The sequence below is a fragment of the Syzygium oleosum genome, unplaced genomic scaffold (genome assembly GCF_021117445.2).
Source record: "Syzygium oleosum isolate NSW1041296 unplaced genomic scaffold, Sole_v2.1 Sole_v2.01, whole genome shotgun sequence".
NCBI lineage: Eukaryota > Viridiplantae > Streptophyta > Magnoliopsida > Myrtales > Myrtaceae > Syzygium > Syzygium oleosum.
Window position 1 is genome coordinate 25,905,498 of NW_026607485.1, and position 21,801 is coordinate 25,927,298.

The 21,801-nt window shown below is 41.4% G+C and overlaps 2 protein-coding genes across 2 annotated transcripts in view; one reads left to right on the forward strand and one right to left on the reverse strand.

Moving 5' to 3' along the window:
• Positions 1-21,801, reverse strand: part of LOC115676192 (pectinesterase-like) — a 41,947-nt gene that overhangs the window by 11,552 nt on the left and 8,594 nt on the right. The window lies entirely within an intron of this gene.
• LOC115662653 (probable pectinesterase/pectinesterase inhibitor 7) lies at positions 16,716-19,183 on the forward strand. Its single transcript, XM_030584764.2, has 2 exons — positions 16,716-17,752; positions 18,310-19,183. Exons 1-2 carry the CDS (start codon positions 16,741-16,743, stop codon positions 18,999-19,001), a joined length of 1,704 nt encoding a protein of 567 aa, XP_030440624.2. The 5' UTR covers positions 16,716-16,740; the 3' UTR covers positions 19,002-19,183.

Consider the following 21,801-nt stretch of genomic DNA (forward strand, 5'->3'; position numbering starts at 1 on the left):
ACGAGATATTGTGCAACATCGACAATTCAGTTGACATCCATATCGAAAGCTATAAATATTACATATACTAAAAAAAAATTGAAGTACTTACGAATCTCCAAATGGGCATATCAGGAATCGGTTATCTTCTTCACCTTCGTTTCCGTCATTATGCGAATGTTGCGCTAAATAATAAGGTGGAACGGAAGGAGAGGGAGCCAAAGGAGATGGAACTGGAGGAGATTGAGTTGGCATGTGACCAAGTCCCATAACATATTCTTGAGCATTGGAGGAAGGACCAACGTGTCCATATTATCCATCAGCATATTGTGGTTGTGGGTTAGATGAACCGACAGGAGACGAGGAAAGGGCCGGGGACGACCCCGTTGAAGAGGCTGGTCTTCTATGCATGTGACCTCCACGTTTATACTGACAAGTAGGAAGGTTAGACAAATAAGTAAAAAAATATGAACACGTATTACGGACACATAATGACGTACATGACGAAGCTTACCATTTTGGTTGACAAGCAGAAAATGTTCCCTCTTAATTAGCCAATGCCGAGTGTTTATGACGTGCAATTACCTACGAACAAATATACTATGAATCGCACTCAATTTGATATCAAACATTAATATATGAGCACGATATGCCATGGTAAGCCGACATTAGCCATAATTAACCAGACGATCCACTTTCAAACCACACGATAATTCATCAAGTACAAGAACAACCATGAAACATCAATTTCAGCCACATGATCTTCGTTCTCGGCCACACGATCATCAATCAAAGTGGCTGGCCACAGGCATTATAAGCCATTAATTTTTTTGGGCATCTAAAAAAATTTAAATTTCACTCAAAGTGGATGGCCACAGGTATTCTAAGCCATTATGTAAAGTTTTGAAATTTTGTTATTTCATTATTTTTTAATTTTTTTGGGCACCTAAAAAAATGTAAATTTCACTAAAAGAGGGTGGCCACATATATCATAAGCCATTCTGTGAAGTTTTCAAATTTTTGATTTTTTAAATTTTTTTTGGGCACCTAAAAAAATTAAAATTTCACTTAAAGTGGCTGGCCACAAGTATTCTAAGCCATTCTGTGAAGTTTTATAATAAAATTCATTTTATTATTTTTGCAATTTTTTGGGAACCTAAAAAAATTTAAATGTCACTTATGTGTGTGGCCACGGGTATTCTAAGCCATTCTGTAAAGTTTTGAAATATTTTTTTTTTGTATTTTTAAATTTTTTTGGCGACGTAAAAAAATTTTAAATTTCACTCAAAATGGGTGGCCACAGGTATTATAAGCAATTTTGTGAAGTTTTCAATTTTTTTAAATATTTAATTTTTTTTTGGCCACCTAAAAATATTTATTTTTCACTCAAAGTCGATGGCCACATGTATTCTAAGCCATTCTGTGAAGTTTTGAATTGTTTATTTTATTATTATTTTTACATTTTTTCTGCACCTAAAAAATTTACAATTTCTCTCAAAATGGGTGGCCACAGGTATTTTAAGCCAATATAATAATATTTTGAAAATTTTGGATTTTTTATTATTATTCCTTTTTTGGGCACCTAAAAAAAATTAAATTTCACTCAAATTGGGTGGCCACAGTTATTTTTTGCCATTTTGTGATATTTTGAAATTTTGGTTTTTTTAATTTAAAAAAAAATTCACCAAATTTAATATTCTCCCAAAATATGACTTTATTAAATTTTCACGAAATTTTTCGGAATTTTTCCAGAATTGTTCAATTTAATGCATTTTCTGAATAAACGCATAATCAATCACCCGATGATCATTAAACGCTTAATCGGCGATATAATGGACAAATTAACCAGTCGAACATCGATCAAAGCCACATGCAATCCTGAAATCGACCCCTAACTTAGCCAACTAATCAGACACTAAACAATCCGTAAACAAGTCCGATTAATACTCATTATAGTAGGTAGGATTTAGAGAGTTGCTTACTTGGTTCAAGGCCAAGAAAAACCCAACAATAATTAGATTTTGGTCCGGTTAATAGTGGCGGGCTCGGCACGGGCGTCGGCCGGCGGCGGGTGGCGGCGACGGCAACGGCGTGGCGGTGGCTGGCCGGGCGGTGACGGCGAGCTCCGGCGAGGCTGGAGCTGGGCTGGCCGGGCGGAGACAAACGATCGGGTGGGCGGGCGGGCGACGGCCGCACGGCGGCCGGGCGGCGGCTCGATGGCGGCGAGCTAGGCGGCGATGGCCTTGGGCGGGCCGGCTGACGGTGACACGGCGAGGCTGGGCGGCAGGCGGGGCGGGAGACTGACCGGGCGGCGGCTGGACGGGGCGGCGTAGCCGGGCGGCAACGGGATCGGGCGGCGGTTGGGCGGGGATTCCAGCGAGCTGCGGCCGAGGGGCGGCGGCGAGCCCCGAGTGAGCGGCGGCCGGGCGGGGACGGCGAGCTCGGCGAGGCCGGGCGGCCTGGCCGGGCGGCGACGGTTGGGCGGGACGGCGAGCTCGACGAGGCCGGGCAGCCGGGCGGTGACGGTTGGGCGCGGCTGGGCAAAGTGTCATGACGACGAGCTCGGCGAGACCGAGCGACGACGGCAGCGGTTTGGCGGGCGAGGCGGGCCGGCGAGGCGCGCGCGTGCGAGCGAGGGAGGCGGCGAGCGGTGACCCCACGCGAGGGCAGACAACGACGGGGACGGTGGCGACGGCGACGGGGGCGACGGCGACGGCGGTTGCGGCGACGGTGGCGGCGGATCAGTGCACTCTGCGAAGACAACCCACAGGAAGACGAAGAAGAAGAAGAAGAAGAGGAGGAAGACAACAAAAATTGTTAGAGAAGAAAAGCTGACGGGGGCACGTGCGCGTACAGGCGGGAAAGCAAATTTGCAACGGACTATTTCGTCCTTCGTAAATTTGAGACGGAGTAACTGGAAAGGTGCGTCCGTCGCAAATTTGCGACGGACTATTTTTTTCGTCGCAAATTTGCGATGGACATTTTTTCCCGTCGCAAATTTGTGACGGACAACTCCCGTCCGTCGCAAATTTGCGACGGACTTTTTTTCCAGTCGCAAATTTGCGACGGACAAAACAGTCTGTCGCAAAGAGGAGGAAGACAACAAAAATTGTCATAGAAGAAAAGCTGACGGGGGGACGTGCGCGTGCAGGCGGGAAAGCAAATTTGCGACAGACTTTTTTTCCAGTCGCAAAAAGGAGGAAGACAACAAAAATTGTCAGAGAAGAAAAGCTGACGGAGGCACGTGCGCGTGCAGGTGGGAAAGCAAATTTGCGACGGACGAACGACGGAGTCACCGGAAAGGTGCGTCCGTCGCAAATTTGCGACGGACTTTTTTTCCCGTTGCAAATTTCGGACAGACAAAACAATCCGTCGCAAATTTGGGAGGGAATTTTTTTTCTCGTCCCAAATTTGCGACGGACCTTTTTTCCGTCGCAAATTTGTGACGGACGTGAAATAGTCCATCTCAAATTTGCGACGGACATTTTTTTCCATCGCAAATTTGCGACGGACTTTTCTGTCCGTCGCAAATTTGGGAGGGAATTTTTTCCCGTCCCAAATTTGCGACAGACTTTTATTGTCCGTCGCAAATTTGCGAGGGAATTTTTTTTCCCGTCCCAAATTTGCGGCGGACTTTTTTTTATCTATCGCAAATTTGCGACGAACTTTTTTTTGTCCGTCGCAAATTTGCGACGGACATTATTTTGGTCTGTCCCAAATTTGCGACGGAATTTTTTTTCCCGTCGCAAATTTGCGACGGACTTTTTTTGGTCCGTCACAAATTTGCGACGGACATTATGTTGGTCGCAAATTTGCGATGGACCTTTTTGTCCGTCGCAAATTTCCGTAGGAAATTTTTGCCGTCCCAAATTTGCGACGGACTTTGTTGTTTCGCAAATTTGCTACGGACATTATGTTGGTCTGTCGCAAATTTGCGACAGACATTATTTTTGGTCCGTCGCAAATTTGCAACGGACTTTGTCGTGTCCGTCGCAAATTTGCGACGGATAGTATTTGTCCGTCGCAAATATGCGACGTATTTTTTTCCATCCACAATTTTGCGACAGACAATATTTTTCCGTCGCAAATTTATCACGGATTTATTTCGGATTCCAAAAATAAAGGACATTTTGGATTCCATCGCAAATTTTGCGACGGATTCGAACAATTGCCATGAATTTTTTGGTCCGTCAATAATTCTTCGATGTATAGTAGCCATGAATAAGTTGTTGTCGTAAAATGAGCGACGAAATTAGCGACAATCCAAATCCAATGGAAAATATAATATTACAAATGTCATCGCACGAATAATATTTGACTTGTCGTCATTTAGCGAGAAATTTTCCGACGATCAATTAAATTAAGAAGAATAAGCGACAACAACAGTAATAACAACAACAATAATGTTAATAACAATAATAACAAGAACAATAATAATAATTATGACAACCAAAATAACACTTGTCGCAATAATAATTACACATCATTAGTGTTTTGTCATAAAAATTTTAATCTTCGTCTTTGTCTGCGTCTTTGTCTTCGTCTTCGTCTTCATCTTCCAATTCGTCTTCGTCTTGTTCTTCGTCTTCATCATCTGTCTCAAAATCAGATTCTGAACAGTCTTGTACATTTAATTCGCAAATTTATGTTGGATCCACATCTATCATAACTCCACATGGATCTCGTAAAGTTGGAATGTTATATTTCTCAGTTTCAACCGTGTTACAAACTTCCTCTTGTTGATAGGCTCTATCCTTCTAGTGTTCCTCGATTTTTCTCCGTGCTTTGATTTTACATACAGCCCACCAATCATCTTTATCACGTTTCAAACTAGGATATGATGCATAACATACTTGAATTGCTTGTTGTGCCAAGACAAATGGTTCATATTTCATATACATTTTCTTGTGATTTATTTCAACCAAATTAAACTTCGTATGCACATTCATTCCTTTGACGGGGTCGAACCACTTGCACTTAAATAACACAACCCGCATCATTAATGGTCCAGGGTACTCTATCTCTATGATTTCATCCAACAATCCATAAAAATCATCTTTTGAACTGCTACCATTGGATGACCGAACAGACACACCACTATTCATTGTGGCTTTTCCCATTCCATATTCTTGAGTGTGAAAATTATATCCATTTATGAAATATGCTGGCCAACTCCGCACTCTTAACTGTGGACCCCATGACAGATAATATAGCAATCCTTGCTCTCCAAGTTCATCATGATTATTGTGAACCTAATGTTATACACGCAAAGTCAATAATATATATTTCAATAAATGATGTATAAAATTTTAATAAGGCAAGTGAACGGTCCATAGGCAACTTACATATGTTTTGAACCATGCTGCAAATTGTTCGTCGCACATACGATCAAACTCATTTTGTGGTAGTCCATACATTGAAGTTTGGAAAATCCTAGTAATAAATACCATTTATATATTAGCAAATATTTGACACACAATACATATATTTGCAAATTTACACTTACTCGAAGTATGGCTCGACTTCTGGGCAGTTCAGTAAAATACATGTAGGGGCTGCATGCAATTCTTCGCCTGTTAGGTAACGAGACTGACATGCGCCGCTTGGTCGACTCAGATAATTGAAAATAGAGAATGCTTTGCAATTGGGATCAATGGGGCCCTCATCATTTCTGCCTGTTCTCCGCCTTTTGCACTACACTTGCGGCTCAAAATAGTATGATGCAAATGTTGTCACTTCTTCCACAATATATGCATTACAAATTGAAGCTTCAACACGTGCCTTATTCTTCACTTTTTTCTTCAAATGATATAAGAATCTAGTTGCAATAGAAAGAAGTTTATCGGAACATAATATATAATAAAGTAATTTGAACTTTATTTAAAAAAAAAAATTACCTCTCAAATGGATACATCCATCGAAATTGTACGGGACCTGCAACTTTGGCCTCATAAGGTAAGTGAACTAAGAGATGCTCCATCGAATCAAAAAATAATGGAGGAAATATCCTTTCTAAGTTGCAAAGAATAATTGGAATATCTCTCTCTAGTTTGTCCATGTGCGATGCTTTTAACACTGTCGAGCAAATATCATGCAGGAAATTGCTTAACTCTGTAATGGAGCCCCAAACAAAATTCGGTAGAACTTCCTTGAAAGCTATTAGAATTAGTCTTTCTATCAATATGTGACAATCATGACTTTTTAAACCTGTCAACTTGCATTCATTCAAATCAACACATCTTCCGAGGTTCGAAGCATATCCATCAGGAAACCGCACAGATTTCAACCATTGACAAACAACTCGCCTCTGCTCCTTATCCAATGTATAAACTGCTTTTGGTTTTGGTCCCCTGCTGCTTGCATCCACATCTAGTGTTGGTCGATCACAAATATCTCTCATATCTTTTCTTGCGTTCAAGTTGTCTTTTATTTTTCCGGTGACATCCATCACAGTATTTATGACATTGTCGAAAACATTCTTTTCTATGTGCATGATGTCAAGATTATAATGAATAAGATGGGCCTTCCAATATGGTAGATTCCAAAATATACTGTGTTTTGTCCACTTATGTGTACTTCCGTACGCAAAAGTTGTGTCGTGAGGGTTCTGAACAACAGTTGGAAAGTCCTGCACCCGCTCCCAAATTTGATCGCCGGTCAACCTCAATGGTGGACGTGTTCTTTCAGATCCTATTCTTCATGAACTCTTTTTTATTCCTTCGAATGTATGATTTATCGGTAAAAATTGTCTGTGATCAAAATAGTGGGCTTCTTTCCATGTTTTAATCTAAATGACTTTGATCTCTCCAAACATATCGGACATCCTGAGATCCCAGCTGTACTCCATCCAGATAACATTCCGTAAGCTAGAAAGTCATTTATCGTCCAAAGAAGAGCAGCCTTCATTACAAATGTTTGATCGGTAGAAACATCATATGTAAGGACACCTTCCTCCCATAGCCGTTGTAACTCTTCAATCAATGGTTGCATATAAATATCTATTAACTTTTTCGGATTTTGCAGGCCAGGCACGATCAATGTCAAAAACATATAAGGTGTCTTCATGCACATACCAGGTGGAAGATTGTACGGCGTTAAGATAACTGGCCAACATGAATAACTTTTTCCTGATTTCCCAAATGGGACAAATCCATCAGTACAGAGACCTAACCTGATGTTTCGAGGCTCTATCGCAAACTCAGGATACGTTCTATCAAAATGCTTCCACGCCTCTGCATCTGAAGGATGACACATTAGATCCTCTTCTGTTTCATGATTTGCGTGCCAAGTCATGTGTTCAGCTGTGGCTTGAGACGCATAAAGCCTTTGCAATCATGGGGATTAAGGGCAGATAAAACATTTGCTTGCATGGTCTACGCTTCTGATTACGACCCTGCCTCCTGTTAATCTTGTACCTAGGTTGGCTACAGAATTTGCAAGATTCTGCATTTTCATCATCTCTCCAATATAACATACAACCCCTACTACATACATCAATCCTTACAACCGGAAGACTTAAGTTATCCACTAGCTTTTTCATATCGTAACAATCACTTGGCATGCTGTTATCACGAGGCATTGTTTCCCGCATTACTTCAACAAAAGAGTTGAAGCAATCTTGCGACACATTATGCTCTGCCTTGATATTTAACAGTCTTGCTGTCACTGATAACTTAGTATGGTTGTCACAACCTGGCCATAAAGGTTGATCTACTGCTTTCAATACTTCCCAGAACTGATTAGATGAAAAAGCTCCATTACACACATTCTCATCAAAACCTGTTACTCTTATCTCTTCCATTTGTGATGCATGACTAGTACCCACTTGTTCATGTGTAGGAATAAAACTAGTACTTGCATGGTTCGAATCTGAAACAAAATTCTGACCAGCTGCATCAATCACTATCCTCTCGTATGGGTTCAATTGGTCATAATAGCTACATTCTTCCCTAATTAAAAATTGGTCACTTCTTTGATATCCTTCATCAGATATACATGGTTCACCATGGGAAGTTCAATTATAATAATTCGGAGTAAACCCAAATCTACAAAGATGTTCTCCAACTGTATCACGCACATGAAATTTACCATTACTGCACTTTCTACACGGACACCTTAACTTATTTCCATCCATGAACTCATATTTACTACTAGCAAAGTCTAAAAATAGTTTCAACCCAGTACGAAACTCATCGATCAATCCTTGACGTCCAGGTAAGTTCTTATTATACATCCAAGCCCTGTTTCTTTGTATTGTGTCTGTATTAAAATAAAAAAATCTCGTAAAATATTTAAAATAGCATATCTACTGTTGTTAATTAAAAAAAATTATGAAAATTAAAATTTTGTTTTCACGCAACAATTACTTTGAAATTTTAAAAAATGAAAAAATTACCATGTAAAGAAGACTTACTTAGATATTTGACTGAAATCTTGGTAGCAGAAAATGGTCAATTTGAAGAGAATTGCAAATTTCACTTGGATTGCGAGACCTTCAATTGGACACGTACCTAAATAAAAGCAAAATCACTTAACATTCATTTTTAAATAATTTTTTATTTTTTCCGAATTTTTAAAAAAAAATTTCCTTACAATTTTCTCTGGTCGCCGGTTCGGCGACCGGCTGACGCCGGCGAGGCCGCTCGGCCTTGCCATGGCCGCCGGTCCGGCTGCTGGGTGACGACGAGGTCGACCGGGCGGCTCCCGGCAAAGGCCTCTCGGCCTCACCCGGATCGGGGGAGGCCGAGCGGCTCAGCCGGGGGGCCGTAGTCGGGACCTCGCCAAATCGCCAGTGGGCGACGGCGAGTCGACCCGCGGCCATGGCCACCCCGCGCGGCCTCGCCGGCCATGGGTCGAGGCCGGTCGGCCTCGCCCAGATCTGGGGGAGGCCGCGCGGCCTCGCCATGGCGGCGAGGTCGACCGGCACCTCGCCCAGGTGTGTCCATCGCAAATTTGCGACGGACCTAGATCGTCCGTCGTAAATTGGTGGCCGATCGCCGGTACAACAAAAACAGAAAAAAATGTCAATAAAAAAAAAATTCGCATCCAACGACGAATCAGAAGGACAGGACCATATTAGTTGATGTTTAGTCACGAAATTAGCTACGATACTTACCAGTGGAAAAGCTTCACCGAGATTGATTTCTGGACGCACGGATTATTGAGAGAAATGATAGAATGAGAAGGTGAGAGAAAAGCGGGCGGTCTGACGAATCACTACTGAGAGAGAGAGAGAAATTGACGGGTGGGGTGGGGTGCATATCAAAAAATTAATTTTCCGTGACAAATTAGCGACGAACCCTTTTTCGTCGCAAATTGCGACAGATAAAATATTCGTCGCGACGGAAAATAAATCTGTCGCAAATTTGTGACGGAAAATTAGTCGTCGCAAATTTGCGACGGATTTATAAATCCATCGCAAAGTTTGTCGCAAATTAGCGACGAAAATAATCCGTCGCAGATTTCCGTCGCAATAATCATGTTTTTTTGTAGTGTTTTCCTTTTTCTTTGGCTCATGTAGTTCTCTATTCTCTTTTTCTTGCTTTCCTTTCATTTTGCGGAGCTTTTCTCTTCTGATCTAGTTTGAATCTGGAAGCTTCTCTTTCCCGTTTTGGGAAGGTTTTTAGCCCGATCTAGTCTGGATTTGGGAATTTTTGTTGATTTCGGGATTTCGCTTCCCTAGAGTTTCGTTGATGTACAAGTCCAATTTCAATGGAGATCGGAGGAATTTTGTGAAAGTTTCACTCTTACAAGTGTCAGATCTATGCTCATTCAACCTTGTTACTCTGAATGACGATGGTCTTGGGGACGCTGAACTTATGCGCACTGCCGAAAGGCAAAGCTATAGAAACATATGGAGATCTCGGTGTGTGCTTATTATTAAAGATGGATTCGGTGATCGGCCGCCGATTTTGATTTAAAGAAATCATGGATTTTCTTTTTGAACGGGTGACTCCTAATCTTGTTTTGATGATTTATCCGGAGCTTGTTTTGTTATGTTTGTAATTTGTCTTGGTTTGCAGTTAGACTGCATTGTTTTTCTCTTGTATTTCCTTGGCAATGAATGAAAGGCTACTTGGACAAAAAAAAACAAATAAAGAGATTAATTAACTAAATCCCTAAGATAGGAATCTAAAATTCCAATAAACTAAATCCAATGAAATTAAACCAAATCATAATCTCTAAGCTTATCGTGTTCCACTTCAAAACTTTGTATGAAATTTTTTTTAATTAAGTCCATTCGACACCAATTTCAATCAAATCTACTAAATGGGGTCGTCGGACAATATCGGGGTTGACGTGGAAAAAGATGTTCAAGGTCTCTCAAGGGTCCTGGAGATTGGAGGTGGTACCTACTCCTGGATGATCGGTAGTTGGTAGCATTTGGATTCATGCATGCAGATATTCAAAGTTTTCAGCCACGGAAGAGTCAATGTCCCGGCAAAAAGTCAAATCAAGCTTTAAGCGTGTCGGATCTATCTTAAAGATGAGCAGGAAATTTAAGAATAAGTGAAGTGTACAAAATTAAAATGAATATGCTATTTTGGGGCCAAAAAGAAAGAAAGGAATCTTTTATTAAAATTCCATGAAAACAATATACATTTCGATTCTAAACCTCCGAGTTGGGGCCTTTGGTTACATAACGAGGGATTTCCAACTCAAGAATTGGCGATCACCGTTCAAATTTCACAAATCGACGTAATCTTGACCGGCTCGTGGGGCTTGAAACTCGTAAGTCCTTGTCATTAATCCTACATAAGTACAGTGAGACGTAAAATTTCTCTGTCGAAACCGCCGTTTCTTGCGTGAGCCAAACTATAATTAACTAGACAAGACGTCAAGCATACCCGGATTTCTCCTTTGATGATCCAATCCATGGTCAGGAACATTACAGTTCTAGGGTTACAAAAATCTTGTCATTAGGAACTAATGTTAATTACATATTAGTGAAGATCACGGTCCTTATCTTCAAGGGTTAGAGACAGGATTCGATTGAACAAATTTTCGTCAGCATTGACGCTATTGACATTACGATTAAATCCATTTATCTTAGTCAAGACACTTAAATTAAGATGAGTCGGTGGTTTATGCTAGGACCGCGGCACCGAAGCCACCTAATAATTGAAACCTCGCCAACCTGTTTCAAGCCTCTATTCCAAAGGCCAAAGCTCAAAGATATCAAATTTCAAAGATATCCATTTTATTGTATTAATCATAATTTGCGCCTAACTTTTACCTGCTTACGTGTTTGGAATCGAAAGGAGACATGAATGCGTACGACTTTGACTTCGTTAGGCAGATTGGAAATCTATGGTCTTGGAACTCCCATTATTGTCTCTATCTGTCGATGCAATTTGCATTTGAAAAATCTCCGGGTCAACCGAAGTAGTAATGGTCGAGGATCTGCCAGTGACTCTTACCCATTGCAATAATTTCTCTCTTTGTTCTTTTCTTTAGGTATCATTCAACTCATCGGTGATGGTTCGAGGGTACAACCAAGGACCCTTCGTCGCTTCTGCTGCACATGTTTCCGTGTTGAACTCCAAGGTTTCCAACTTGTTTTATACGCTGATGAAACCCCAAGTTGGCATTCGGGCTAGCTTCCACCCAATGGGAGGGAGCCTCCAGGGGAGGTCGATAGGATTAATGAAGGCATAAGCTTGTTGACAGATGATTAAAGAATGATTTCGAGACGTTGACAAATAATTAAGAATAATTTCGAGGTCAGAAAGTTTGGTCCTTAGAGATTCCACAAACTTTAAGCCATGATTGAATAACTTGAATGTTTTATTCATACGATATCCGTATGGAGAATCGCCGCATCGCTTCACAAGTCAATCTCTAAATCGATATTGATGATTTTAGGATTATACGATTATAATTAGTAAAAATGCACGAGAAAACATTTTTGAATGTGGCTCTAAGATTTTGATGTCGCACGGGAATAATGATTCGGGTATCTGCAAGTTAGTTATGTTATCCATACACATAGTTTTTATTAGATATAAATGTCGCTCTGTAAGGTGAAAATTGTAGGTAGATATACAAATACTTACAACAATGTGGGTGGTTGGGGGAGCCAGTGGCGGTGGTAATCGTAGAGATGCCGGCGGTGGACAACACTGGTTTTTCCAGCAGCGGTAGTGTCTATGGCAAGAGATAGCGGTGGTGGCTGGTCTATGAGAATGAGGATGAGGAAGTGAGAGAGGTGGATGAGTTGGGTTTTTGTGAAAGATCATATGTAATTTTCTAACATGAGCCAACTCATCATGTGTTAATCTTTCATTGAATACTCTCGAAAAATTGAGTAAACTCAGACCTGCCTAACTTTATTGCTATGAGGTGAATTGACCCATCTCTCATTTTTTTTCTTAAAGTTGCAATGCAATGTTTGGGTCGGTGAGCTAAACATCATAAAAGGGTGTTACTATAAACCGATCCTTCCAAGATAAAACTAGTAGATTTTTTTTCGACAAGGAAATCCACCTTTGATGAGCAAACCCTAGACACACGAAACATCCCACTTATCTCTAAACCAGGGGACATCCCATGGGATGAGCAGTACTTGTAGCGCCTTGTTCGACTCACACATACAATTGCACCAGAAGAACCCAAAACAAATCGATCGGCATGGGACTCCCAGGATTGTGTCACACGAAGACAACATTCATCTCCCCCCTTTCAAACGGTATCGTTGTAATTTCCGTAAAAAACAATGTCATTTTGACAATTGCACCTCCTCAAATCGCACCGCAACATAAGGCTCCTCAAATCGCACCGCAACATAAGGCTTGACGTGCACGTAGAGTTTCACTTTCGTTTCACAAACTAAAGACTAGATGGTGGGGCTAGAACTAACAAATGCCCAATTGGAGGACGTATAGAACACGAGATAATATCCGGCAGCTTTCACACGCTTGGCGGTGCACTTAGTCAAACGAGAGAATGCTTGCATCCACATTGACTTGACAAGTGATTAATTATCCAACTCAACTTCCCCTAAACGAAAGATTGCAAGTAGGCCAATAGGAAATTCCTAGATTGCAACTTGGCATACATATAAAGATTATAAACATATTATTACATGTCGAGTTTGTGAATTTTCTTTCAAAAGAATAACTCTTGCGATGCCATTGTTATACTCTACTTGTGAATTTTATTTAATAGCACTCTTTGTTGCTTTTATCTTAATCAAATATAGAAAGAAAAGAAAATGTTAATATATCACTTTTTATATATGGCGTTCTTTTCCACATGAAGCTATGGCAAATGTTAAATGAACTAATTAGGCGAGCGTATGTAGAATTCCCCACTTCTCGAGAGATTTCTGGCTCCCCAACATTTCTTGAAAGCATGTGGTGCTTTTGGGCGTATGTGAAAATCGTTTTAATTCTTGTGACATATTATTCATATGAAAAATTTTAAAGAATGTCCTTACAATTTCACGATACTTGTTAATAGTTTGAGATATATTTCTAAAATGTGAACTTTACAATTAATGCGGTCATTATTGTTTGAGTAAAGGGTCTTGTTAACAAATGATTTTAGGGTTCCAATTGAATTACCAAAATTTGAAATAACACTTTTTAAGACATTCTGAAAATGGAAGAATACACATTTTAATGAAGTCGCTTGAAAAATCTTAACAAGTTCCTGATGAGTACTAATGAATATATTTTTAAGACATTCATATTATCTGCTCGCTGTCGGATTTTCAAACCCTCCACTTTAATACGTACTATGATGATAACATATTCAAACTCCGCACCATTTCTTTTTATGGTTAACGCAGATTGTGGGGTCTCTCACCATTTTGGATTTTGTGGACTCCATTGCACACAAATCCAACGACGTTGCAGCCAATAGACCTTAACTAATCCACTCTCACATTACTTTAAACAAAAAAAAATTGAAAAAATTACAAATATTATGTTGGTCTTTACTTCCCATTTCGAATATTCTCTTCACATTTCAAAATCTACGATGATCGTCATCACTTGTTACAATGAATTTTAAATTATATTTTTTACCGATGCATAATTTATCAAATTGCAATTTTATTTCTCAAATTTCCCACACCTCAAAAAGAAAGACCAAGGCCCACCGACACTCTCTCTCCACGCACCCGAGAGTATTTAATGATGTTTTTTAACGATTATTTCAAAAAGTAGCTACTCTTCCATCCACCAGTTCAAGTCGTCCGTGTCTTAGATCAAGATTTTCTGATATTCAAAATCTCGCTTTAATTATTTTATGGATTAGGTGAGGGGTGTAATTGCAAGGATTCGCCTTCATCGGCTCCAATTATTTGTCCTTTTTTTGCCCTTTTCATTAGCACGTGCAATCAATGAGTTGCAACAGGGAAGTTGAGCCCCATGAAGTCGATGACAATTGTTAGGGCGCACGACAAAAACATAAATACCTTAATTTGAGAAGATAATCAAATTTTAGCTGATAAATCATAGGTCAATTATGATATTTTAAGTTTTTCACCTTACGTGCACCCATCCGCCACCTCAATAGGGAGTTACATTCAAGATTCATTCCTTGAGATAATTACTAAACATGACCCACACATATTTGAGCCTACCCCCTGAAAAATAATTAGTTTTGATAAGTCCGATGCCTTTAGATCAACGATAGGAAGCTAAAACTAGAGCCCATTAAAATGTCTAGTTAGATGCACTTTTCCTCAAAAATTTAAGCCCCTAATTAGCAGTATGACTAAATTATATTAATCTCTCCACTATACGCTGCATCCCCAATGTGGGATTTCTTTCGCCTAACACCCTGACATGCTCACCTCAATAATAATTCATCAAATAAACTTTATTCCGTCATCATTTCTTATTGCTCTCATTTAGAGATGTAACGTAAAGGCGCCCATCGATAGTTCAATCTAAACCTAGCCAAGCACTTTGGGAAACAAAATGAGAGAGAGAGAGAGAGAGAGAGAGAGAGAGAGAGAGAGAGAGAGAGAGAGAGAGAGAGAGAGAGAGAGAGAGAGAGAGAGAGAGAGAGAGAGAGAGAGAGAGAGAGAGAGAGAGAGAGAGAGAGAGATGTTCATGGGTCTCACATATCAGGGAGAGAGGTAGCCAGTGACAAAGAGGCGATGACGGCAAAGGAGCCTAGGCAATATTGTCGACGAAGTAGTCCAGGCGACTTGAACATGTGCGGCTAGCCTCTAATTTAATATAATCTCGATCCTTATTTTCATTTTGACAAAACACTCGTGTGACGAAAATTTATTTATCCTATTAAGAAGCAAACCGAGTGAATAAATTAATCTTTCACTTTTGTTACATATAAGGAAGTATAACTAATCCTCCATAAAGTAGCAACAAAAGAAAATTCTCGGTATCATTCAAAAAATTGCGAATGCAATCACGAAAAATCAATATGCATACGTCTCCTTTATTAAATAGTGTTAGTGGAAACTGTTTTCCGCGCCTTGTGCACGCTAGGGGTGAGCATGGTTCCAAGTTCTACCTTAGAACCTGTGAACCTGACCAATGAGAACCTGTAGGTTCCAAGTTTCAAGGTATGCATGGTAGGTTCTAGGTTCCAAAAATTTGGAAATCTGTTTTGACGAGTAAGTTCCAAGTTCTAGGTAGGTGGAACCTGGAACCTGTCTTCACGTGATCCTGCGGTATTTTATGGTATTAGATGATGAGTATATGATCTCGAACCATTAGTTTGAACTTTCATTTTATGACTTGTTAATGTTTCATATTATTTGTGTGTCTAAATATAAGTTGTGGTTAGTGAATCATAGCAGTAAGTAGTGGTTATTAAAGGTGATGATTCACTGCAATTGTTCAATTAATAATACAGGTGGAACCTGAGTAGACTCTAGAACCAACCCTCGAACCTGTGATAGGGTAAGTTCCAAGTTCAAAAAAATGAGGAATCTATTATCATGGGTGGAACCTATACGGAACGTAGAATTGCTCACCCCTAATATCGATTCACTCGATGACTTCTCATTTTAGTTACATTTATTTGAACCATAATGCTAGGAAAACTAGTCTTTTGTATTTTCTTTGATGAATGACAAGCTTGTTTAGTATTGTTGCGTTCATTTTTGTTTTGTTTAATTAAAAATGCAAAAAAAAAAAACTTGCTAGATTCTGAGACTTACCTTGGAACCTGTGACAGGGTAGGTTCTAGATTTTAACAGGTAGGTTCTAGGTTCTAAAAAATAAAAAATCTGTACTCGATGGTAGATTCCAAATTTTACGTGAAATGACTTCTCATTTTAGTAAAGTCCTTGCAACTTTACAAGCAAGCAAGCCCTTTGAAGATCTAGACGGATCCTTTCTTTTAGCTCTCATGTCTAAATTCGCCTCCTCGAAAACCTAAGCTTGGGAATGATAGCGAGTTCGAGTTTGCTTTTTCTTGCCCGAGCATTTATTAACAAACTGTACATCTCGTACGTACGTTGACGTCAACACAAAGGGCTCATGCAAATACGTTATTTCTTCTGGTAAAACCATATAAAATAAAGAAATAAGCGAAGACCCACGGCACCGCACTTGACTTCCTGTCTTTCTTCGCGTCCAAAAATTTTGCATGGAAAGCGAACTCGAGATCGACGCGCTTTTTTCTCTGAATTCCGCTCCGGTTAAATTCCAGCTAGCAATCACAATACGAAGACATTACATCTCTCTCTCTCTCGCTCTCTCTCTCTATAAAAGCCAATGAAACTAAACCTAATCCACCATTCATCACAGCCCTCTAAACCATCTCTTTTTTCCAGCAATGGCAAGCTCGCCCATTTTCGTGCTCCTACCTCTCCTTCTTGTTCATCCGTTCTTGGCCTCCCTAAGCTTCGCGGGTGCTGACATTGCCTCGACCAGCCTCGTCTCGACCGGGACGATATGCATGTCCACTCCTTACCCTTCCATTTGCAGATCCAACCTGCCGAGCAACGACACCGGCGACATCTACTACTTTGGCCGCTCCTCCGTGCGCAAGTCCCTCTCGCAGGCCAGCAAGTTCCTCGCCCTGGTTGACAAGTACCTCGCCCGGCAGGCCTCCCTCACCATTCCTGCCGTCCGTGCCCTTGAGGACTGCCGCTTCCTCGCCTCGCTCAACCTCGACTTCCTCCTCAGTTCCTTCCAGGCCGTCAACGCGACGAGCTCGGCCCTCTCGGTTCTCAAGGCTGATGACGTTCAGACCGTACTTAGTGCTGTTTTGACCAATCAGATAACATGCCTCGATGGCCTCCAGTCAACTGCCTCTGCGTGGAGCGTGAAGAACGGCCTCTCCGTGCCGCTTGCCAATGACACGAAGTTGTCCAGCGTCTCGCTTGCGCTCTTCACGAGGGGCTGGGTCCCGAAGAAGAAGAAAGGCAACGGCGGCACTGGCGTGCGGCAGCCGAAGAGCCGGCAGCTACCATTCCAGAATGGCCGCATGTCGTTCACGATGTCGAGTCGTACACGAGGAATTTACGAGTCGGTCACAAGGAGGACACTCCTTCAATCGAGCGGGGACGATTCTGTCTTGGTCAGCGATATGGTGGTGGTGAGCCAGGATGGGACTGGGAACTTCACAACCATCAACGACGCGGTCGCGGCGGCTCCAAACAACACTGATGGCAAGAGTGGGTATTTCTTGATATATGTAACTGCCGGTGTTTATGAGGAGTATGTGTCCATTGCCAAGAATAAGAAGTATCTCATGATGATCGGAGACGGCATCAACCAAACGGTGATTACCGGCAACCGGAACGTGGTCGATGGGTGGACCACGTTCAATTCTGCAACATTCGGTAAGACTGCACTTTGCATATGGATTTTCTGCAGCCTTAGCGTTACGTAGGTACTATATTTCTATTTAAGTAATTGGATATAAGTGATCGATCCTTCTAATTAATAATAATTGACAAAAATTGATTCAGAAGTTTCATAATAATTTATTGGGTTGCTTATTTAGAACTTTCCAGGGCGGGAAACGGCACAGGGAACTCATTATTAAGCTATTGGGCGGTTCACCAACTAAATTAATTTTTAAATTCTGCTGCCTTAACTGACATGTCTCCACTATTGGCATTTGATAGAGTCATACTAAGATTTAATTAGTATATCTATCAAATGGAGCATTATTTTTCGTCAAATGTCACTTACAAAAGTTGTATACTTTATCTTAAAGCAAGTAAAGGCATTCAATAAGCTAAAGCTTATTTTCAGGCCCATAAAACAAAGTAAAAGAACAAATCAAGAGCATATTATCGTAAATTTCATTAAATTTCTTTGTTGTCCAGTCTCATCTTCAAATTCTACTATAATAATGGAGATCGATGTCATTAATTCATTATCACTATTGCAGCCGTGGTGGCACCAAATTTTGTGGCGGTAAACATGACCTTTCGGAACACGGCCGGGCCAGCAAAGCATCAAGCTGTGGCCGTCCGCAGTGGAGCTGACCTATCGATGTTCTATAGTTGCAGTTTCGAGGCGTACCAAGACACTCTCTACACACACTCTTTGAGGCAGTTCTATCGGGAGTGCGATATTTATGGCACGGTCGACTTCATCTTTGGCAACGCAGCCGTCGTCTTCCAGAATTGCAACCTCTACCCCCGCCTCCCAATGAGCGGCCAATCCAACATGATCACCGCCCAGGGCCGGACAGACGTGAACCAGAACACGGGCACGTCCATTCACAACTGCATTATCAAGGCGGCTAACGACCTGGCCTCAAGCAATACCTCTGTGCAGACGTATCTGGGGAGGCCGTGGAAGCAGTACTCGAGGACAGTGTACATGCAAAGCTTCATGGATAGTCTAATAAATCCCGCCGGGTGGCAAATTTGGGATGGGGACTTTGCGTTGAGCACTCTGTACTATGCGGAGTATAACAATACCGGACCTGGATCGAGCATCACGAATCGGGTCACGTGGCCCGGGTACCACATGATCAATGCCACGGATGCGGTGAACTTCACGGTGTCAAGCTTCTTGCTCGGGGACGACTGGTTGCCTCAAACGGGCGTGCCTTATATGAACGGGTTGATATAACCATCCCCCTACAAATTGGAGGTTGAATGAATCTATTTTGAGAGGAAAAGACAGCGAGAAAGAACTCTCCTAAGTGGAGATGACAAATTAGCTACATTTGTTCTTTCATTCTTGTTATTTATTTCCAATGTTCAATAAATGATATGATCTTCTCGAATATAGAAGATTGATTGTTATTTCATTAAAAAAATATTGTATATCGTACACGAAGACGTCGTGACGATTCACGAATCAAGAGGCGTCGGTGGATTTGTGCTCTAACCGGAGTCAACAGCGTCGGTGGATTGTACTCCATTTCAAAACTCCAAGTCAACTCATATCCTTTTTCCCCTGAATATAAAAAAAGAATGGGCCTAACTTTAACACCAATTCGAAATATATTGTATATAGTCATAACGCTGGATTTCATGATGGGGGCCTACATAATTTTAATGAACTTTTGATGGTTATTGACTTGATCGAGTAGGATGGGTCTAATTAAATCAATGTGCAGTCATGAAGATGTTAGATATTGGATGCTCTGATACATAAGAGTCTCATGAAAGCAAATTCATACATATTTCAAAAGTAGCACGTGTTCATCCTCCCAATCAAATTATTCTATTTAGAAAGATGATTTATTAAATAAAAATGGATAACGCGAAGATTATCAAAATAGTCATAAATCTATTGCACTTGTGCCAATTGAGTCTTAAACCTTTCAATTTGGCCAATTTTTCTAAACATTTTGACGATTTGCCAATATAGTCTTTCTGATCAATTTTGGTCAGAAACCGCCGATGTGGATGCTGACCGTTCTACGTAGCACGATTGACATTAACGTGAATATTTTTTTGTTGTAATTTTTCAAAAGAATTTCTGATTTTTATATTTTTTTCCATAGTGGCTGGCGAAGGCACTGGGGCCTCACCTAGGGTAGACCTCACCAGTCATAGGAAAGAGGCCCTTGAGACCTTCGCGCTCTCGCCAGTCACAGTGGAAAAAAATAAAATAACATATAAAAAATTAAAAATTTCCATCTATGTCAGCGTCGGTCGTGCGACGTAAGACAACTGGCATCCATGTCAGCGATTTTCGGCTAAAATTGGTTGGAATGACTACATTGGCAAATTGTCAAAAAGTTCATGATTAAATTGGCCAAATTAAAAGTTTAAAACTAAATTGGCACTAGTATAGTATGTTTAGGACTTTTTTGGAAATTAATCCAATGAATTCCTCACATTAGTAGCCTTTGATTATCTTGGTCATCATCTGCATACTGACTTATGCATATGTCACCCGGTACTATTCAACTAATACACATTAAAAGCCTTTGATTGTCTTGGTCATCGTAAAAATAATATAAGGAATTTTTCAAACAATCTTCCCATATTTGATGATGATAAAACAATCTCTGAATATCCAGATATGATAACAAATAATAAATATATTGAATTTAAACGTGCCCGTAAAGGAAAAGGAGGATGAAGGTGTTTGTGAGATGGGGGAAGACGACGCTGAGATAGCTGTAGGTGTTGAATTATGGGTTTAATGAGCTTTAGGTTTAATTGGGTTTATCGGATAAACTTAACTTAGACTTAGGCTCCGTTCGTTTGGCGGAAAATATTCTTCCGGAAAATATTTTCCGGGTTTTCCGGTGTTCGGGGGGCGGAAAACGTTTTCCGTGGAAAAATATTTTCCTTCCCCCCTTCACAAAATAGCCTAAGTCTATGGAAAATGACTTCCGCTTCTTCAAAAGCGGAAATCATTTTCCGGAGCTTCTTCTTCTTCTCTTCTTCACTAAGGTCGTAGACCACCACCGCCTCAGTCGCCCGGCCGCCGGTGCGCCGGCGCCGCCGCCGCCGCCGGTCGCCAGCGCCGCCGCCGCCGCCAGCCGTCCCGGCCCGCCGCACCGCCGCCGCCAGTCGCCGGCGCCCGCCGCGCCGCCCCGCCGCCCGGTCGCCGGTACCGCCGCCCGATCGCCGGCCGCCGCCGCCGTGATCGCCGGCCGCGCCGCCGCCGGTCGCCCGCTCGGTCGCCGGCGCCGCCCTTCGGTCTCGGGCCGCCGCCGCGCGTCGGTCACCGCCGCCGCCGTCGGCACGGCCACCACCGCCGTCGCCACCGCCGTGAAAAATATTCAGAAACTTTTTCATATTGGTCGCCGAACACCGGAAAATTATGTTCCGGGAAAACATTTTCAAGGAAAATGACTTCCGGAAAAATATTTTCCAAAAGGAGAATATTTTCCGCCAAACGAACGGAGCCTAGTGAATACCGAATAGGCGTATGGTGCGGTCACAAAGGTTTTGGGCTTAGTGTTAGCATGATGATAAATAGGCCACTTTCGTTCATAATGGATACAGGGTCTTGGGCTTAGTATGTTCACAATGAAAGCTGGACTTGTTGTGGCTTTAGTTGAAGTTAGGGGGTTCTTGAAAGTTCTTTTAATGAAAATGGCTTGGTGTAATGGCCCAATTTGTGTCCATGGCCCGTTCCGAAGGTCTACCGCAGCCCATTTTCGGACCGTGTAAAAAATTGCGAGCGCAATCACGAAAAATGAATATGCATACATTTCCTTTACGATTAGTGTTGGTAGAAACTGTTTTCCGCGCCTTGTGCACGCTATGAAAAGTAAAGTTCTTGCCAGCAAGCCCTTGAAAGATCTATAGATGGATCCTGTTTGTAACTCTCATGTCTAAATTCGCCTCCTCCAAACCAAGTATATAGATGTCAGCTTGGGAATGATAGTGGATTCGATTTGCTTTTTCTTGTCCGAGCATATTAATGAACACGTTGTTTCTTCTGGTAAAACCATATAAGG